At 46.7% G+C, this 19,197-nt stretch overlaps 1 protein-coding gene across 1 annotated transcript in view; it reads right to left on the reverse strand.

The window, feature by feature from the left end:
- Cngb (Cyclic nucleotide-gated ion channel subunit B) overlaps nt 1–19,197 on the reverse strand; it is a 73,139-nt gene that overhangs the window by 19,958 nt on the left and 33,984 nt on the right. The window contains exons 5-16 of the mRNA XM_077686336.1: nt 16,754–16,881; nt 15,979–16,152; nt 14,753–14,961; nt 14,525–14,575; nt 12,776–12,862; nt 12,329–12,393; nt 10,940–11,065; nt 10,378–10,679; nt 7,381–7,478; nt 7,212–7,295; nt 6,429–6,547; nt 5,409–5,555 (exon numbers count right to left, since the gene is read on the reverse strand). Of these exons, the coding sequence (XP_077542462.1) occupies nt 5,409–5,555; nt 6,429–6,547; nt 7,212–7,295; nt 7,381–7,478; nt 10,378–10,679; nt 10,940–11,065; nt 12,329–12,393; nt 12,776–12,862; nt 14,525–14,575; nt 14,753–14,961; nt 15,979–16,152; nt 16,754–16,881 (1,590 nt within the window). The remainder of the gene's footprint in view (nt 1–5,408; nt 5,556–6,428; nt 6,548–7,211; nt 7,296–7,380; nt 7,479–10,377; nt 10,680–10,939; nt 11,066–12,328; nt 12,394–12,775; nt 12,863–14,524; nt 14,576–14,752; nt 14,962–15,978; nt 16,153–16,753; nt 16,882–19,197) is intronic.

The raw sequence follows: 19,197 nt of genomic DNA on the forward strand, positions 1-19,197 counted from the left end.
TTACTTAATGCTACGCGTTTATTTGGACGGCCACCATACAGAGAGGCGTTGCGAAAATCTAGCGCACCAATCATGCCCATCGCAAATGTCACTGCGTCTCAGATGCGCAGAAAAAGCACAAGTGGCATTCAGCTAATGGCAGGGATTCCGCAACATTTTTTTTTTTTTTTTTGGGGGGGGGGGGGCAAGTATTGTCGTCTTATGTTGTGTTTATTATGTATTGTTTTCACAATATTTGTCAATTTTTGTTTACTTACATTTTATTATTTTAACAAGTAGCATCACTTTAATGCCATCAATTATTAATGTTTTATTTTTTATTTATCCATATTATATTTTACATATTTTCATCCTCGCTTATGCTGCATTGGTTATACTTTAAAAATGGTAGGAAGTTTCAAAAGTACTGAAAACCTGCGCAGACCCCGCAGATCACAAAACGGGTTCGAAAGCTGCAAAAAATCATTTTTAATGTTTCTGCATTCGCTCCCACAGTGAAGCAAATGGGAACTGACACAAGCAGAGACAAGAAAATGGGCACTAGGTACAAAGCTATTATCGCAGATTGACGAGCTTTATGGCTGGCACGACAAGAAGGCGTTGGGTATACGAGGTTGTCAAAGGAGGCCGAAGTTTGCTCTTCGTTCTGCCGTTCTAGACACGAAATCTTTCATAACGGCATCCAAGTGCAGTTATACAGCTCTCTTCTTGTGCACGTGGGGGAGGAGAAGGTATGTCAGCCTCCTCTGCGTCATTAGATTGCGCAAGAATGTTTTACTCGCCTCAGAACACTGAAAGATCGCTCTCCTGAAACAGCTGACGCCGGCGCACACGAGTTGGAGGTACTGGACAACATGGTCGATCGTACATCTTACGCATATTTGCAGACTTCCCGTGCAGAATCGGTAAAAATCGTTCGCGTGCGACCGGACCCTCGTCACGCATGAAGCGCGAGTTTGGCTAAAAGCCTGATGTCAAAATCTCCAGCGTGTGCTCCTAAAAGCTCACTTAGGTCATTTTCCGCGAAGTTAAGTTAAAATGCGGTCGAGGAGGCTAATCAGCTGCTCCATGCCAGGCTAGCTGTTCAAATCGCCGCTGGATCTCGGTGGTAATACGATCGATAGCGGCAAAAAATTATTATTTTTTTTTGACGACTTGCCGTCAAGCGCCGCAGGCTGTTCAGGTTTGTCTGTGAATTGAAGCCTTCGGGGCCGCTGCGAAACGCTGGGCACACAAGGTTCCTTTAACCCTAACTCTCTTGCTCTTGAGTTTGCCCGCTTCCATAGATAGGACGTCAAATGAGGCGCCAGACCGTTGCTTTGCCGAGCGGTCACAGAGAGTCTCTGCTGCTTCTTTTGCTCCTGAAGCGCAGTGAACTGGGAGTTAAAACATCCTCCCTAATTGCTCGCATGGGCTAGACAGAGCTCTATAGAAAGGCTGATACCCAGTAAAGTTTCGAATTTCTTTAATACTGCATCACATATCCGCTGTCTTTATGGTGCCACTGAAAGAGCTTTGAACTTGGACCAGTTCCTGCAAAGTCGCTTGCACCCTTTCATAGTTCTCAATGAACCTCTCCATTGATTTTACTCTTCCTGTTTACCTCGTTGGACACAGTGGTAGCAGTAGGGTGTCCGGCCTTGAAGAATCCTGCTCCCCAGCATCATTAATGACCCGAAGGAAGTACAACGCTCGAATAAACACTCTGTAAATTAACACTCTATTCCATGTAAAATGTTAGAGCACATAGTATATTTACATTTAATTAGTTTTATCGAAGAAAATTCCTTTTTCAGCAACTGTCAGTACGGCTTTAGGAAGATGTTGTCTTGCGAAACCTAGCTTTTGTCCTTTACTAACGGCCTGTTTGTTAATGCTGATCAAGGTTTCGACACTGACTGCATTTTTCTTGATTTCGCGAAAGCCTTTGACACTGTATCTCACGACTAATCCTGAAGCTTAGCAAACTCAACATTGAACTTAATGTACTCTCTTGGATCAAAGACTTTTTTTCCAACCGAACCCAGTAGGTAACCGCTAATGACTGTTTATCCCCCTCCTGTGCTGTAACGTCTGGCGTACCTCAAGGGTCAATGTTGGGGCCATTTCTCTTTCTTATTTACATTAGCGATATCCCCGACTGCACCACTTTTTCAACCATTAAGCTCTTCGCTGACGATTGTGTATTGTATCTGAAAATTTCTGCCCGGGCGGACATCATCAAACTTCAAACCGATCTTAGCAACCTATCCGATTGGTGCAATAAATGGCTCATGCGACTTACGCGACGAAATGTAAATACATGCGAATTTCGCGTCGTGCTAATACTGCTAACCCGTGTACGTATAGTCTTCATGGCGCTCCTTTATCACACGTCGATTCATACAAATACCTCGGTCTTCATATCCCAAATAACCTGTCTTTCAAGTGCATGTTGACTATATAACTAACAATTCTAATCGCATGCTGGGATATTTACGTCGTAATTTTTCATCTGCACCTTCATCGCTGAAACTAGCTCTATACAAAACGCTAGTACGTCCGGCGTTATAATACGCATGCGCCATCTGGGATCCTTCTAAACACACTCTCATGCTCACCCTCGAATCGATTCAAAACCGCGCAGCTCGTTTTTGTATTTTCTAACTTATTGCCATTCAAGCGACACTGCAATGAAGAAGTCACTAAACTTGCCTGACCTGTCATTGCGCCGTAAGTGTTCACGGCTTTCACTATTTCACAAAATCTTTCATCACAACCCCATTTTAAAAGAACAGCTTTTCACGAACCCCTCCTATATTTCGTCCCGTTTGGTTCATGGTTTAAAATTTGGTGTGCCATCTGTCGAACTAATCTTGATCATGACCCCTTCATTCCACGAACAAGCAGAGACTGGAGCCACCTTCCCGCAGCCATTGCCCCCATGACGGACGTAAACAACTTCAAGGTCATCCACCCATCAAGAAGTGCTTTAAATGTATTGTTTGAACATTTTTACTTCTTATTAAACCCCACTCCTTTCTGTAATGCCTTCAGGTCCTGAAAGTAAATGAATGAAATGAAATGAAATAGGCATATGAGTGTGGTAAATTGTTCGGAAAATAAATAAAATAGATCAGTAAATAAGTTGTAAATTGGCAAGAAGAGGTTAAAAAAATCAAGAGGTAACGTAAAATAAAAAGAAAAAAGAGCTTTCAACAAAAGAAAGGGAACAGAATTGAACAGAACGTTGAACTTCAGGATATGCTACTGTACCTGACTGATAGGTTTCCGTTCAGTAGCGTCACCGAAGGCTGGCTTCCGAGGAGCCGAGATTGGGACAGTTAGGTTTGGTCAACGATCCGATTGATCTTTTTTACGAGTTCTTTTACGGCTTGGTATCGACCCTGGTGTCTGATTATTTCACGTTTGTATTCTGTGGTGCTTGGAAGTTTGCGTGTTAGGAGTAATCTTTCCTTTCTTGCTAGGGGGCAGTCTATGAACTGGTCATGAATATTTTGTGCAGGTTTTCCGCACTGACCACAACTCTTGCAAATGCAAGAGTTGTGGTCAGCTTTGTTGGTACAGTGTCCGGCGAATGTCTGGCTTGTGTATTTGTAGGGAAGTGCGGTGGCATGAGCGAAATGTTTCTTATCCATCGATGTGTTTTGTTCCCTCTCCGTGTTCAAACCAATATTCCGCCTTTTTTTGTGCATCTGCTTGCGTAGTTGTGATTTAAGAGTTTGGTTACTGCGGTATGTTAGGTGGGGTGCCTTAATTTGCGGCTTCTTAACCGGCCATCGTGCCACCGTTGTACGTCCATTTGATCATTGGCCTTTCGGAAAGCATTGGACCACACAACTACAAGTTTGAAAATTTAACTAGCTCTTGTCAAAAATTTGATTTCAGAGTGAACTGCCGGAAAATGGGGATGCGCTGCTCCCTCTGAAAAAATGTTGGGGGGGGGAGGGGTTAGACCCCCCCCCGTTCTCCCCGGTTCTGGAGTCCCTGGCCATTGGCTCAACTCAGCCGAGCAAGTTTTTAGGCGTGAGAGTACAAGGGGGAATATCAATATGCTGGTTTTTCAAGCAACCAGCGTTACACTTCTGACACACTGAATCTGTCCCATTCTCACTCACACTCACCAACACCCCCCAGCCGCATCTATACTTCATTTCACGAACTGCGTGCTGCACAATGGATGCTATTCTGTTGTCTACAATCCGCCCACTAAGCACGCTTAACTCACAAAAAGTTTTGGGGCCTTAAATGTACGCGGGACATTTCCGCAGTTCAAAACATGGTTTCAAAACCTCAAGTTTATCACTTCTTAATGCATCTTGAGAAGATTAGTTAATAATAGGCACCATTTTCACGACCAGAACTTCAGTTATGTATCTTGGATACGTATCATTATAAATTTTGAGGAGATTAGTCATTTATAGGCACCATTTTCAAGATCAGTAGAGTCAAAATAAAAGTGTGTGAGTTTATGTATGCGTCCTTCTTAGGGATTACCGTCGTTAAAGCTCAAGTGAAATACAATTTGCCCATACTTTTCCCCTAAATTCTGTGTCGCCGCATATCGTGGTTTAAAAGGCTTCGCTGCTGATCCACCGTCACACAGTGGCATGGCTAATGGTCTTTTTTCTTCTACCGCCGTGCGCTTTTATCCAACAAAGTCGAGAATATAGGCTTTTCATCTTGCAAATGGCTTCCGATAAATAGTCAAATAATGAATTGCATATGTTAATCTGCACAATGCGGCCACAAAAAATAAAAAGACTTTTACTAACTCACTTCAGTGTCCCTTTAACGTCACGAAATCCTCCACAAACCTCAAGTTGCTTAAAATTTTTCTAACTTGTGCCGCTCTGTCTAAAGCATTTATAACTGAAAAATTTTCACTGTTGTTATCAAGGTAAATCCTTACACGTGCCTCGTCAGCGAGCCCACGTTTTAAATAGTCGGAGGGAAGCAGTTTAAGGACTGCAGGAACAAGAAGGTAGGACGTAAAAGGGTACAGTCTGTATAAAGAAACGAAATGTTTCCTACGCGCGGCAACTATAAAATGATTAAAATTAAGAGCAGCCACAGGCGGACCGGAAAGTCGCGCGGGCGTGAACGTAACTTTCAAGAGGATCTGCGGTCGTGGTGAAGCAAACAAGCCGCCTTATTCACGAGTCTTTCTTTTAGTCCGGCTACTCTACAGTTGCGTGCCTATAGCTTTTGCAGTGACAGTTCAGCCTATGGGCGCGGCGTAATGCCAACACGTGCCCACAGATGCGCGAAACCTTCGAACAAGTGCAAGTACCGATGCAGGCATCGGAGCTCTCGGGAAAAGCGGACACGCGCTGCCTGTGAATGTGTGCTCCACAAGCGAACAGAGAAGCCATAATAACCCGTAGGCCGGCGAACGGCGTACTCACTTGGCCTTTCGGCGCAGCATGGCCTCAACGTCGGGGTAGTCGTGGAGAACGTCGTTGAGGTCGTCTTTGCTGAGCACAAACAGGTTGGAGAAGCCCACCGAGAGGACGTCCGCCGTGCGCCGATTGAAGCCGGGCAGGCCCAGGAGGCTGGAGCAGAGAGGGAGAGAGGGCCCGCTCGCGCGAAGGCAGGAAGGTCTTACTGCGAGGCCGCTTGTCAAGGGGCATCAAATTTCATACTTCGTGGGGAGGCACTGTCAATAAATTTGTGTGTGAGATTTAGATGCGTGTCGCTGCCGCTGAGATATGAACAAAACTGCTACAGCGAACGTTCTGCTAGCGAAATTGCAGCGCTAACACGGAGGTTAACCTTTCCTTCGAACGCCATGTGCTCATGTGGTGGTGCCAGCTAAGGCACAGAAGGCGTGACGTGAGAATAGTGACACAATCCTCTGTATCTCGTATAGTGGGCCTCACAACTCCCAATCACTACACATGAATGCGATTACAATGTTCCGTATGCACCACCATCTGTATCATTCGCTTAAATTGAAGGAAACAATGCACGTGTGTCTAGAACGCTGTGCGATCGATTAGGGGTTGGAAACTAATCATTTATTTTCAGTCTTGCTACTGGCACCCCAATGTCAACTTTTGGATCGCAGACGAGGGTGCGGATTCGCTAAGCTTTTTTTTTTTTTTGGTGCTCTATACGATGTGGTACCTGGTATTGCAGCATTTCATAAGATGCATAAGATGCTTGAACATTGCTCTGTACCTTGTCACTTGCCCTCCCTTATGTAATGCCCTCGGGCCTTTAAGGTTGAAATAAATGAAATGAAATGAAATGAAAGTGCTCTGTGGATTCGGTCCTAGGTTTTTACTAGTTAAATTCTTTTTCTTTTTTCTTTTTTTTGCGAAGAAGCTTAGTTGGTTCGTATACGACTGGGCGATGGTTATATTGTTTTAGCCTTTGGTGGCAAATGTTTTCAGTGAGGCAACAAACATGAGCAACCTTCGCACCTGACTTCACCGAACACGCTGCCCTCTGTAAGCGTGGCGAGCACGACGTTGTTGTTTTCGCCGCCGATGACGTTGATGACGCCCTTGTTGACGATGTACATTTCCACTCCAATTTCTCCCTGCAAATGGCACGAAATATACGTCACGTCACTTCATTCTCGCAGAACAGCGGACAAAACAGTAACGAACTCAACGGGTCGGAATGCGAATGTTGCCCGCAGAACGTGTTCCCGGGACCTTTAAAGCGACCTTGGTAGCTGTTTATTATTGCAAGCGGTATGCCAGATGCAGTGCGAATGACTTGGAAATGAAAACAGTGTTATAACTGTCCCTTCCGCCCCGATTGACTGGAGAACTAACTAAAGAAAGTAAAGGACAGAACGTTCCTTAATGTTTAGGGCAGCTGCGAAGAACGATTGTCTTGCGGAAGTCACTACAGAAATTTTAGTCTTAAGAAAAGAAAAAATAAAGCGTTATAATTTACGCAGTGGGCCATATTTATGTAGGACGCAGTTAATCATCAACAGCCTAATTAGGTGGAGGGATAAAATCTGATTAATTACAAATAACTATCTTTATAAAACCGTTCTTGCAATAGGTTGTTAGAGTCAACTTCAACTTCAGGTATTCACTTGATAAAAGTGGGATTGTGCCTGTCAAATGAATGCCCGCGGTCTAAGATGTTTCTCGAAACAGATGCTGGTGGGAACACGCGTACGGAAAAGTTTTTACTTGGGGTGTTGCAGGCATGCATCATTGTCTTTAAAAATAAGCGAAGCTCACTTTTCGGCAGATGTAGTCGCCGGGTAAAAAGAGCACCGACTGCAGTTTTAGCACTAGGTCTCGCAACATCGACCGCTCGCAATCCTGTGGGGGCAGAGAAGAGACCGGATATATGCAAGGGTGACGACGGGAGAAAATTTATTCCGACTGCTTGTTATCCTGTACGTACCTGGAAAAACTGAACCTTGGCCAGTGTATTGTAGTGAACGCTGATGGCGATATCGGTCTTCATTTTCATAGGGAGCGTAGCCAAGATGGAGTTTTCATCTGCCCTCGGAAAGATTGAGAGAGATAGAGAGAGAGAGAGAGATAGAGAGAGAGAGATAGATAGATAGATAGAGAGAGAGAGAGAGAGAGAGAGAGAGAGAGAGAGAGAGAGAGAGAGAGAGAGAGAGAGAGAGAGAGAGAGAGAGAGAGAGAGAGAGAGAGAGAGAGAGAGAGAGAACCTTTAGAAGTGCGAACTTAATTGTGGAACTGAAGACTGAAACGGCGAACAGTATTGACCACAGATATATAAAACTGCTTCATCAAATATATCACAAAACCAGCATGACACAATTTGTAGGGATAACGTGCGAAAAATAACGAATAAAGCGCCTCCGAAGGTGATCTGTTGCGGGAGTGATCGCTTTTATATTGCAAACACTTGTGTAACGTCGTTAACTGCTGTGAGCAATACCCACTCCTGTATAAACCCTCTCAAGGGATCGACAGTGCCTTCCAAGTAAATAAATAAATAAGCATTTCACTAGAGTTGGACGGGAAAACAACATGTTCCGCGGCTTGCTTTAGACACGTTTACGGTGACGAAGTGTCCAAAATGGTTCACTTGAAGGCCTATGCATTGAACACTGATCCAATTTCATCTTCAGCAGCGCCTGAAGGGATGAGTGGTATTTTTTACTAAAAGTCTTCTAGTTTAAGCAGAAACTATTTACTAGTTTCTCTACGCTGCGGGCGTAATTACCGCAAGCCTATTTACGTATGCTTAATTTTCTTTAACGCCAAATTGGTGTGTGGTGGTGGCATCAGACATTTGTTTTTACCAGGATGTCGAGCCGGAATCGAATCGAACACTATAGAGTCGAACCGATATTTTTGCCGGAACTGAACCTGAACCCGAACCATAATGTTTTCAGCACGATGAACCGGAACTGTAACTGGACCGAAAATGAAACTAGAGGTCACCGTTTTACGGCGAAATGGTTCGACCATGCACCCCGTACTGCAAAAATTACAGTCAATGTCAGTTGGTGCCTTTCTATTTCACGTACCATCAACACCTTAACATACCCTTCATTTTGCCCTGTGATCAATCACGAAAATACCAACACTCAAACCTTTGTCGCGACTTAAGAAACGATGACCCGCTGGTAGTGCTGAAAGGACGAGCAAGAGAAACATCCACTGTGTGCGGGTGGTGTGGACCATTGTTTTAACCCTTCCCAGGCACAGGTCTCCCTGCGAGTAGTCCAGGAGCAAGCAGTCCACAAGCTTGCTTGCAGAGAAAGCGCATCAGCGAGTGCCTGCACCATAAACGGACCTAGTTGATGGGTGTAATTTGCTTAAAAATTGTTTCCCACCAGGAAAATGTAAATGATGGAGGAGTGTGCTTCTGCGGGGGAAAAGAAAGGAAAAGGCTGTGAGCGTGGTTTTATAGCAGTACACGCCGTGACCGAAGACTATTTTTTTTCTTTCCTTCGCAGCCTTCAACCATCGAATAATCACAAAATTGTAACGCTGATTTTGCTTCAGATATTTGTTCTTTTGTCTGACCTTAGCATTACCAGATGTGTCATAATTGTGAATGTGGCGCGCCGTATGCTTACCAGAGTAATCGCCAGTTTTTTTAAAAGGGATGCGTACAGTGTATTATAAATTTGCAGGCTTTCACGAAGCCAAATAATGATAATATTTATATAGCACAAAAACTGAGTGCGCGTGGAGCGCAGTTTGTCTCCTTTTGAACGAACTTTCAGATCTACACTCTGACCTTGCAGGTACTACGCATTTCGCATTTGGCGAAAAGTAGCCGAAATTGCAAAAAGGCACGCGGGACAGACATTGTCCCGTTTGCCCAGCGCCGTCCCAAACCCGGTGGCCTATAGTCACTCCCATGCAGAAATATTCTTAAATAAATGCAAACATTGCGGCCACAGCGCAGACCTCCCGAAAATTAGGGGGAAATGGTAGTGACCCCCCTGTAGACATACAAACACACAGAGCACTGGGAGGCCCAGCTGCGCAGTTCCGATTCCAGCTACGCCTTGTCCAGATGGCCGAAGAAGCCGCCGGTAACCAAATCTCCCGACTAATGCGGCAAAGAGGGCCCAAGCTCTCTACTTCTGAACAAATAAGTTCTTTCGCTCTCTCGCTCGATCTCACCAGACTTTATGCAGTAGTTTCATCTACTCTAGCGCTGCGTTTGCTTAGCGCCTTACTCAGGCGGCCTTGTTGCCTACTTTTAAAAGATGGTATGCGCGATGTAGCCCTGGGCGACGGAAGCATCATTTTCACATTGCGAAACGCCACGACGCCAACAATTTTTTTTAGTAATACGTATGCTAGCCGTCTTTCGTCCCCTGCAGGATTTACCAAAATTTGAAATGGCTGCCGCAGTTGTTAGACATGTCGGTGCGGTGTGGCAAAGCAGATTTACGAAGGTGTCTTACCGGAACTTCTACAGGTCGATTTAGAGTGTCAACCGAGCCTGCCCGAGATTCATAAAATCTGGCATAGAGCGAGTGAACCCAAATCAGTCGCGAAAACAATCGGTTAAGGCTTAGCTCGATGTTTCTCACGGAGCGAGTTGATCCGATGGCTAGTAAAATACGATTAACCCGCCCAGGGCCGTAGCCAGAAATGTTTTTCGGGAGGGGTTATGGACTTTGGGAAGGGGTATAGTTTTGCTGAAAGCAATAGTAAGTATTGCTTACGTGCTGCCTGGAAAAGATTTCGGGAGGGGTTCGAACCCCCAAACCCCCCCTCTGGGTACGGCCGTGATTACCCGCCGAAAAAGAAGCAAGAAACGAATTCTGGAATGCACAGCTAGGGTGCTGCAATGGTTTTGTCGACGGTATTATTCTATTCCCAAAGCGCGGAACCTCCACTCCCTCTTTGCGGTCGTCGTCCCCGAAGAGTGGGAGAGCCGGGGGCGATCGCTCACCGAGCGTCTTCTTCTGCGCCCATGTGTGGTTGAGCCAGAGGCGCACTCTGCGCTGCAGGTCGTCGGGGAGCCCCAGGCGTCTCAGGTGTCGCACGCAGCCGTCGACCGCCTGGCGACACTGCGTGCGGCCCTGCGTGGCTGTGGCCACGATGTCGCGCACCTGGCCGATCAGGAAGGCGAACAGGAACACGCCGAGCAGCCACGACAGCGTCATGTACGCGTACTCGAGCTCGTTGCTGGGCTTGGCGTTCTTCCCGATCGACGTGGCCGTCTTGAAGGCGAAGTAGAAGCAACGCACGTACCTGCGACGCGCGCACCAATGGGACACCTGGCAGTCGCTCGCTATTGCCTCGAGTCAACACGCCGTGGAGAGAAGGCGAGCAGAAGGTGCAACGAAGAAGGTCACGCAAACAAAAAGGTTAATAAATGTAGTTATGAGGAAGTGCGGAGGAAGAGGAGCAGGAGCGAACAACTGGTTCCCTCCTCCTTCTCTCCCCCTTTCCGCTGCATTGAAACTACTCCATCCTCTGGCTTAGTAGCAGCAAAAGGGTATTTTACTCACGCGGTCTTGTTGCCTCCTTGAAAAACAAATTGATTGGATCCAATGCCTTCGTACTTGGAGATGGCGTAGTAGGCGCATGTGTTGAGGTGAATCAGGTACATCATGTAGAGTAGCGTTCGGAACACCCTGAAAGACGAAAAGTGCGGATGACGATATTTTAGAGCGAAGCTTTCAGTCTCTCACTGATGTCGTCCGTAGTCCACTCAAAACGCACTGCAGGAAAGCCAACTTTCTCTGACGATGAACGATCGTGGGTGTATAGTCGAGAAAAATTGAAATGCTTCACGTGGTCAGAATCTAATTTGATGATTGGGGGGTTTAACGCGCCGACGCAACGCAGGCGTCATCCGCGCCGTAGTGGGGGGCTCCGGATTAATTTCGAACACCTGGGGATCTTTAACGTGCGCCGACATCTCGTACGCACGGGCGTTTTTGCTTTTCGCCTCCATCGTGGTCGGAATCTAACGTGGGTCCCTCGCGCTACGAAGCCGACGTCTATCCGATTGTGCCATTCCGGCACGGTCGATACAGTTTGGATTTGGAGAGGGGTGCATGGACGTGCAAAATTAGACAGAACAAATCAACCCGCTTCTCGCTTCTGGGTTGGTTCGTTTGGTGCTGGACTTGATTTTGGAAAGCTTCGCGCTCCCCCATCGTTGTTGTTTCTACAGAGGGGTAGTTGGTTCTTTTGAATTTGCGCAATGGAGGGCTTCGAACTTATTTAGACCGGATTTTGCTCCTTATGGTACACCGAAATTTTTTGAATACTCGTGTTTTTATAGATCACATCTGTAAGAGAGGTGCATCCATTCCGAAAAGGGATCCATCCGACTCCTTTGTGTACATCAGAATAACACCTTACAGAACACTGCAGACGTAAGCCAGATGCTGTCTGCGTGAGACTCATCGCCATCACTTCTAGCGATTCTAACAACTTTGACAAGCTTCCTTCCTCCGTCTTCGGGTAATTCACGATTAGCAACTGTTATCTAACTTCCCGTACTTGACATCCCTTCCTTCCGCGCCCCCATTCGCCTCCTTTCTCGCTCGCCGAATCAAGTATAGCGTACTAGAAACGCATTAAACACGCTTTCAAAATCAGCACTTATGCTTACGTTTTACTTTAAGTATTTCTATACAATTCTCGCCTTTGTTTTCTTATTAATTTCTTTCGTTGTACTGCAGACGCAACTTGCGTCACGACATACAAAGTTTCGAAAACGCCGTCCGACTTCCTTCGAGAGACGGGGGCCCATGTATATTTGTAAATAAGTTATTTTTATGCCAACGGGCAGGCATTCTATCGCAAAAAAAAAAAAAAAAAGAAAACGCCGTCCCGACAAAAGAGGTCATTCGGTTTTTAATCACGTTCGTTCACTCCGCACTTACCTGATCACATAAGGCGACTTGGCAAGGGCGTCGATGCGGTCGAAGAAATCCCAAAACGTTTGTATCTGCATTTGAGGAACACGGTTGCAAATCCCACTTTAAAAAGATCCACGTCAATGCCACGAGAGTTGCATTAGCCACAATGTATTCCCATGTGTACTAGTTCTGGACAAAGTGCATATAGTTTGCGGGACCTACGTGACACTCTCCATTCACTACGAAGGTTTGCGCACAACACGCTTCAACATTCACGAAAACAAACAAACACACACACACACAAAAAAAAAAAAACGAGCAGAAATACATTGTACGACGCTTGAGAACTTCTATAGAGTTATTGTTTGCCAAAGGCAGCCAAGCACCCACAGGGTTACGCTCTAGCGCGTTGTCGGTAGTGATGCCTCGCAAAACTGGAGATGAGGTCGGCACAACTTGCGGAAGACTCGCCTTGAGCATGCGTGGTAGCCTAAGCAGCGGGTTGACGCCGTACACGTAGTACAGAAGGTCCAAGGGCAGCAGAGAAGCCACATCCATCTGCGAGAGCCATCGCGCCAATTTGTGAGTGCACTCCGAGAAGGCTTACACCGCGAACAATGTGAAAAAAAAAAGAAAAAAAAAAAAAAAGAAAGAACGGCCTTGTGTCCGCGTCACCGCAGCGCAGTTGAATATCGAATGACTTTAGAATTGGCCAAATAGGCAATGTAGCTTATACCACAAGACCCACCATACGATTCCACTCGAAATATGTGGTCTGCGCTGTAATATGAGAGGAAGGGGAAACTTTATTCGGGCCGTCGTGCCGTATCCTCTTCGTAAGGAGGCGGCCGGTCTGTAAATTTCCGGAGGACGCTAAGCCGCTTTGCACTGCGTGATGCTACGCTACAGCGGGTCAGTTTTGATCGGAAGGTTACGTCATCAGGCCTCATTATTCCTCACATTTGCTCCGATGGAAGCAGCAGTTCTTTATTCTGGCGCGCTGTGGAAAGGCAGACATGTGGGTGGTCTCTTAATGTACGAGCTCTATTGTACAAAGGTTTTGTTTTGCTTGACCTGGAGACATAGTGTGATCGTTGAAACTTTTTAGTTTACAATGAGTTTTGCACTGTGCAACGGTTTTTGTTTAAAATGATTTTGCCGTCACTTGTTACCTGAAAATGTGTGTATAAATGTATGTAGTGTGTGTATTTGCTTATATATTTATACTTTTTGTGTGTGTTACCAAAGCATGGTAATTGATATGTATTCACCTTTACCATGCGATACATGTAACTTTCCCTTCTGCCCTCCTGCTTGGTCCTTAGAGTACTGCAGTATGTACTAAATAATAAAAAAAAGAAAGTGGAAACATTTTAAAGCGCAGGGTAGGAGCGCGACACAGACGGAGTCTGTGCGGATGAAATGGGCACGAACGGAAATGCAGGAATCTGACCTCCATAGGAGCTATACTTTCTCATGTAAAAAAGTACTAATAACATAAAGAACGACAATGCTAATAATTCCTGGAAATTAGAATTTAAGGTGCAACTACGCTGGAAGGCGCTCGTTATAGTGATCGAACAAAATCGTATGAGAAGGTGGTGTCTTGTGCAACACCATCGCGCCCAGCTTACGGTACCGGTAGCGTTATTATCAAATATTCCCGGCGAATGCAGCAAAGTAGCGAAAAGATATTACCATATAAGCGGGACTGCGTCAGCCATCAGTATGAATGGATGTTGCTGGCACCTGCGTGCCCGCACGAGCGTGCCCATAATTAAAGGCATCTGCGATTCTTGTTTCTTTTTTGTGTGTGCGAAAGCACTCCTACCCGTCCTTTCTTAATTTTGCGGGCGTAAGATGAAGCCGCAGTGATGAAGCCTTAGCAACGGCGTCCCCGTTGCTAAGGGGCCAGTCGTGCGGCGGATTGCTGGCGGTGCATAGGGAAGGAAGGTCACCGCATGCGTCAACGGTACGGTCAACGCAACAAGCCACCACAAAAGTCTCTCCAAAGTCGCGATGACGTTAGGGTATGTTGCCGAGGGCAGCGCGGATGCTGGTGTCGCCTGAACATGCTGCTGTATACCTGTACAGATTTTTTGAAACCTTTTCTACGAGTAGCGGGCAGGGTATTTGCGATGTTAAAGTTGAGTGAGTCAAATTTACATTAGTTCTGCAAGTCTTCACTTTAAACGCATGTATTGAAGGCTTGCTATTTACCTTGAAGATAAACTTGCGGAAGTAGTTCCGACGGGTGAGCTTGGGGTCTTCCTGAAAAGTAAAAAAAAAGGGAAAATAGCAATTACGGGGCGAAGATTTCGTTTAAGAAGAATCATAGAGAGAGCACGTAGGGTGACAACGCATAAATTTTCCTGTGTCGCTGACGGCAGGAAGGTCACGTAGAAAACACAACCCTAAAAACCCCAAGCCTTTCTGAGGAAGACTTACCACCCACATGCCGGCCGAGTGGAACTTGATGCGCGCCTTAAAGAGCAGCACGTCAAACAGGTACACGAGGTCGGACAGGTAGTCGCAGGCGAAGAAACCGGCCTCGTCGGCGTGCGAGCCTTCCAGGAACACGGCCCGCAGGAAGATGGCCCAGCAGTTGTACAGGAAGCACACACTCACCGCTAGCTGCCACGACACGTACAGCGTGCCTGCGACGCCAGTCGGAAGTATACGTTCGAAGGAGGTCGCCTACCCTTCCGCGGTCTTCATCTTAGTAGCCGAAAGCTTGAAACCCTCTCCCGATGAAATCGTTGATGAGGACCTGTATGGCACCCCACCATGACCACAAATGCTATCTCTTTTATTACTACCGTGCCTTCTCGGTTTTAGGCATACCTTTTCACTACAACCAAGGCTCGAAGTAGAAAGGAGTGCTTAGATCCTAAACACACTGGCACTAAAATGTTGAATTGTTTTAGACCGTCCATACGGGAATCTGGGGAAGGGCCCTCCCTTGGAATAAGGGGCACTCGAAATACACAAACTACTTGGAGGTTGTGTTCGAGCCAATTTTCGGAATGTGTTAGCATTTCTATGTGCACTAAACGAGGAAGCCCGTCTGTCCGTCTGTAAAGCTTGATGTGCTACACTTACGCCGCATGAGAGAATGCTAAAAACAAAAGTCCCTAGGGCTTTGATATTTTCATATGCGACTCCTTATATTGGCCCTAAAGTGCCTACTTAGCAATGCATTTTTGTGTAGTGCCGAAGCCAACTTTAGAGGGCAAAGTGTACAGTTTTTAATGAGGGCACATGTGGTTTTGTGGAGGTATTTAATTGTCGTCCCTAGGGCCTCATACTTTCTTATCCTAATGCATATATTGCCCCTTAAAGATATCTTCCCCTCAATGCGTGTGTGTAGAGTTGTAAAGCCAAATTTAAAGGGGCTGGGGGCATAGAAGAGCTGCTAACGCATTTATCCGACAATTCACGTTGGGCAGTTTCTGCTTTTTTTTTTCTTCCTAAAATTGTCGTTTTCTGCTGCGATAGCTCGAACGACGTGTTAGTAGAGGGGGTTGAACCGATAAAACTTGGTAATACAAAATCGCCGCCTTCACGGTGTCTATCTGCCTGCTTGGCGGATGAGACCCCGCCCCACCCAAGACTCTCTCAGCCAGCGCTTTTCCCCGTATCCCCGCGGCGATTGGGAGAAAACGCCGGCTCACTCTGGGGGTCGATAGTCCTCGGGAGCAGGAAGGCCTTTTTGGGGATGGAGCAGCAGCCCAGCCTGAGAAGGGGCTCCGAGTCGGCCTGGCTCTCGGCGGGGGCCTCCTCGATCAGGGCGAACGAGTCCAGCCGCAGCCGGCTCTCGTAGTCCTCGCGCTTCTCGGGCGGCGGGGCTGCGTGGCCGGAGACCGCTCAGCGGGCGCGCAGCTTCACTGCACACTGCTGAGAGCGCTATTTATCCTCATTTCGTTTCACTCTAGGTGGCCGAGAACTGAGGTCTCGTGTGGTGCGCACAATACAGATAATGAGTTCACCAGAAAGTGCGGCAGAAAAGGCATTAAACCGCCAAGTCACATGATGCTCAAGGTGGATGAAAAGATAACCGTGAAGGCTAGAAAAAAAAATGACAACACGAACCGAATGCTATGTTGTACTGTACGGCTTGTTCGAGTATGGGGGCATTTGTGGCATCAAACAGCGTGATAAAATAAGTTGAGCCATTAAAGTACAAAATACGAAATCCCCTGCTTCACTGTCTCCCTGCAGCGGGCCCAAGCTAGCCCGAAGGAATGTCTAGTATGTATAGTATAGGGACAGTGGGGCGAGGGGAATTGTCTATTTCATTGCTTTGGGCAGAAGACCTACTCGCGCATAACGTTGGATTAATCTGCAAAACACGTGTACTGGTTGAAACTAAGAATGGCACAGCTGTTGCTCGTCACCATTTGCAGCGTTGCACACACGGAGTGATCCTCGGATAACGAAGGCGCTCACATGGACTGGGCGTCGGGGGCTCCGCGATTCGCTCCTTCACCCTTTGCGATCGATGGGAAAAAGCTCGCACCAGGGTCTGGATCCTTTCCGACACGAACTCTGAGGCCGTCGTGTTTTCAGAGTCCGAGCTGCACATAGGCAAAAATATAGCCCTGTCAGAAGTAGAAGCGCCGAATTTTCGGCCATTTTTTTGATAAAGAAACCCCGTTGCATTTCGGTATGATTATTCACCAAAATTGAAACTTTGAAAAGAGAAAAAAAAATAGTCTTTTGATTATTTACGGCTAACCTTCGACTCCGTTTAATCACAGGAGAAATGAAAAGTTTCCGAACGCCAAACAACGTCGAGGTCACTCTCTGCTCTGGTTGGATGGTCAGCTTGGACAGCTCATTACTATGGGCAGAAATCAGTTGGGCATTTTATTTGAATACCTTGGTTAAAATCTGAGGCCCTTCTCCGTTCCCCTTCACCTTTAGTAGGAGAACGTGCTCTTAAGGCTTCTGGCTCGCTGCGACCCTTATGCTAGTGCCTAGAGCTTCTGAAGAGTCAAACGCCCTTCCACTCCGCGTGCAAAAGTTTGCACGAGCCCACAGTAGCTTCGTGCAGGCGGCTCGTGGAAGAGAGCAACACGTGCTGGCATGAACACCGCGCACCGAAATTACTGAAACCCGCACACGGACCTGGTTGAGTCATGAAAAATGCTTATTCGCACGGCACCTCTCTCCTACCACGCTTGCTCCCCTGCATGCACACATTTCAACTGACTTCTCGCGCGCATACTTCACGTGCTGCGCGCCACCGTTAACGTCGCTGGTAAAAAGTGGTGCAACACCCACCTCCCAAATAATCAGTGGAAGTGCGAAAATTCTGGACCATTATTTTACGGCAACAGTCGGAACATACGAGGGTTTAAATAAATTACACCGGGGTTAATGTTTTCGAAACCATGCTGCCAGAACATTCCCGCTTAACACTGCACACTGTGCCTGTCGCTTGCATGCGTGTCAGTGTGCCGGTGGCTTGTAACGGTTCTCCGCGATTCGCAACGGTACGCGTAGCAGGCTCGTAGCCAGAGGGTGTTCTTTAGCCCCCCTCCTCAGGGGAGGAGTTCTAAGACGACGCTGCGGAATATCCGTTTCCGCGTCGGCAGGGAGATTATGTATACTCTCTTTCTATGCGTACTCTTAACTGGTCGTATTGTTGCTAATGGTATAACATCTAATAGTAAGGTTTGTGAACAGGTGTCTATCTAATTATTTTCTTTTTGTTACTCCAAAATGTAGCGTCGCGTTTTGTTTACTTGTATTTCGTAGTATTTCAACGTTTACTTGTTTACCGTTCTCGTTTCCGAGCAAAGTAAAGTGTATTATCATCCCATCTTTGCTCCTCTTCACCGACGAAACTGTCGTCCAGAGAGTGGACCTTTGCTCGTTCAGCCACCTGCTCTTAACGACGTCACCTTTAACATTTCTCGTGACAATGCGTACGTTGGTCAGTGAGAAGTAGCTTTTCTGAAGGCAAATCAGGGGATGCAACTTGGAGGTCCTTGTGTAAACGTTATTTTTCTTTTAGATACAAAACCTGGGATGAAAAAGACACATACTCCCGCACTTCGTGTGCAGCTTGCCAAACTGTGTTTTCAGCTACAGAGAAACCGCAATATACCAGATTTTAAAGCAAAGCTTTCTACCGCTACCAGCCAACGGTTCTTCTTTTGCGGCGTGCGGGACAATAAACTCCCAACGCGGCAGAGGCGGCGGCTGAGGAGGGAAGGGGGGGGGGGGGGGGGGAGGGTTTCGCTCACGGAGCGAAAAGACGAAAAGCAGACGAAAACGAAAACGAGGGGACGAGGGGACGAAAAGAAGATTAGAATGCTGGTGGACGAAAAGCAGAGAGGGGAATATTGCCTAAGACAGTTACCATCTGTAACAGAAAAAAAAAGTATTTTGTGCCTAATAAGCTTTTTGGGCCTGCCCTAAGCAGCGCTGGTATTAAACCAAGAGTGTAAAACATAGGTATATTAGTCCTTTTTGGTAAGATAACACGTCATCACCCCGATACAAAGCGGAAACCAATAGAAATCATCATCATCATCGGAGCACACTGTAGATGGCGCAGCGAATTTACCCAGCGTTCCCCGCGTGGCGGTGCCTGGTCGCCGGCGGGCGCGTCGACGGTACAACTTTGTCGTCTGCTTTAGCTACTGTTGTTTGGGCCTCTTTTGGAGCAACTTCGCGTCCATTGCGTGCTTCATTCGCACGGCTTGATTAACTTGTCCGACAGCACCTCCTGGGTAATCCAGACCCGACGGAATTAAGTGGTCGTACGGCAAAGATACGTTAAGGATTGGTTTGCAAGGCGGGAAAACAAAATGTAAAGACTACATACAGATATCTGGCCGCTAGAGAAACGCTACCTTTTGCGCAATGCTTTCCACGAATGG

This window comes from Haemaphysalis longicornis, unplaced genomic scaffold (genome assembly GCF_048455015.1).
Source record: "Haemaphysalis longicornis isolate Haplotype H1 unplaced genomic scaffold, Haemaphysalis longicornis Haplotype H1 scaffold_1, whole genome shotgun sequence".
NCBI lineage: Eukaryota > Metazoa > Arthropoda > Arachnida > Ixodida > Ixodidae > Haemaphysalis > Haemaphysalis longicornis.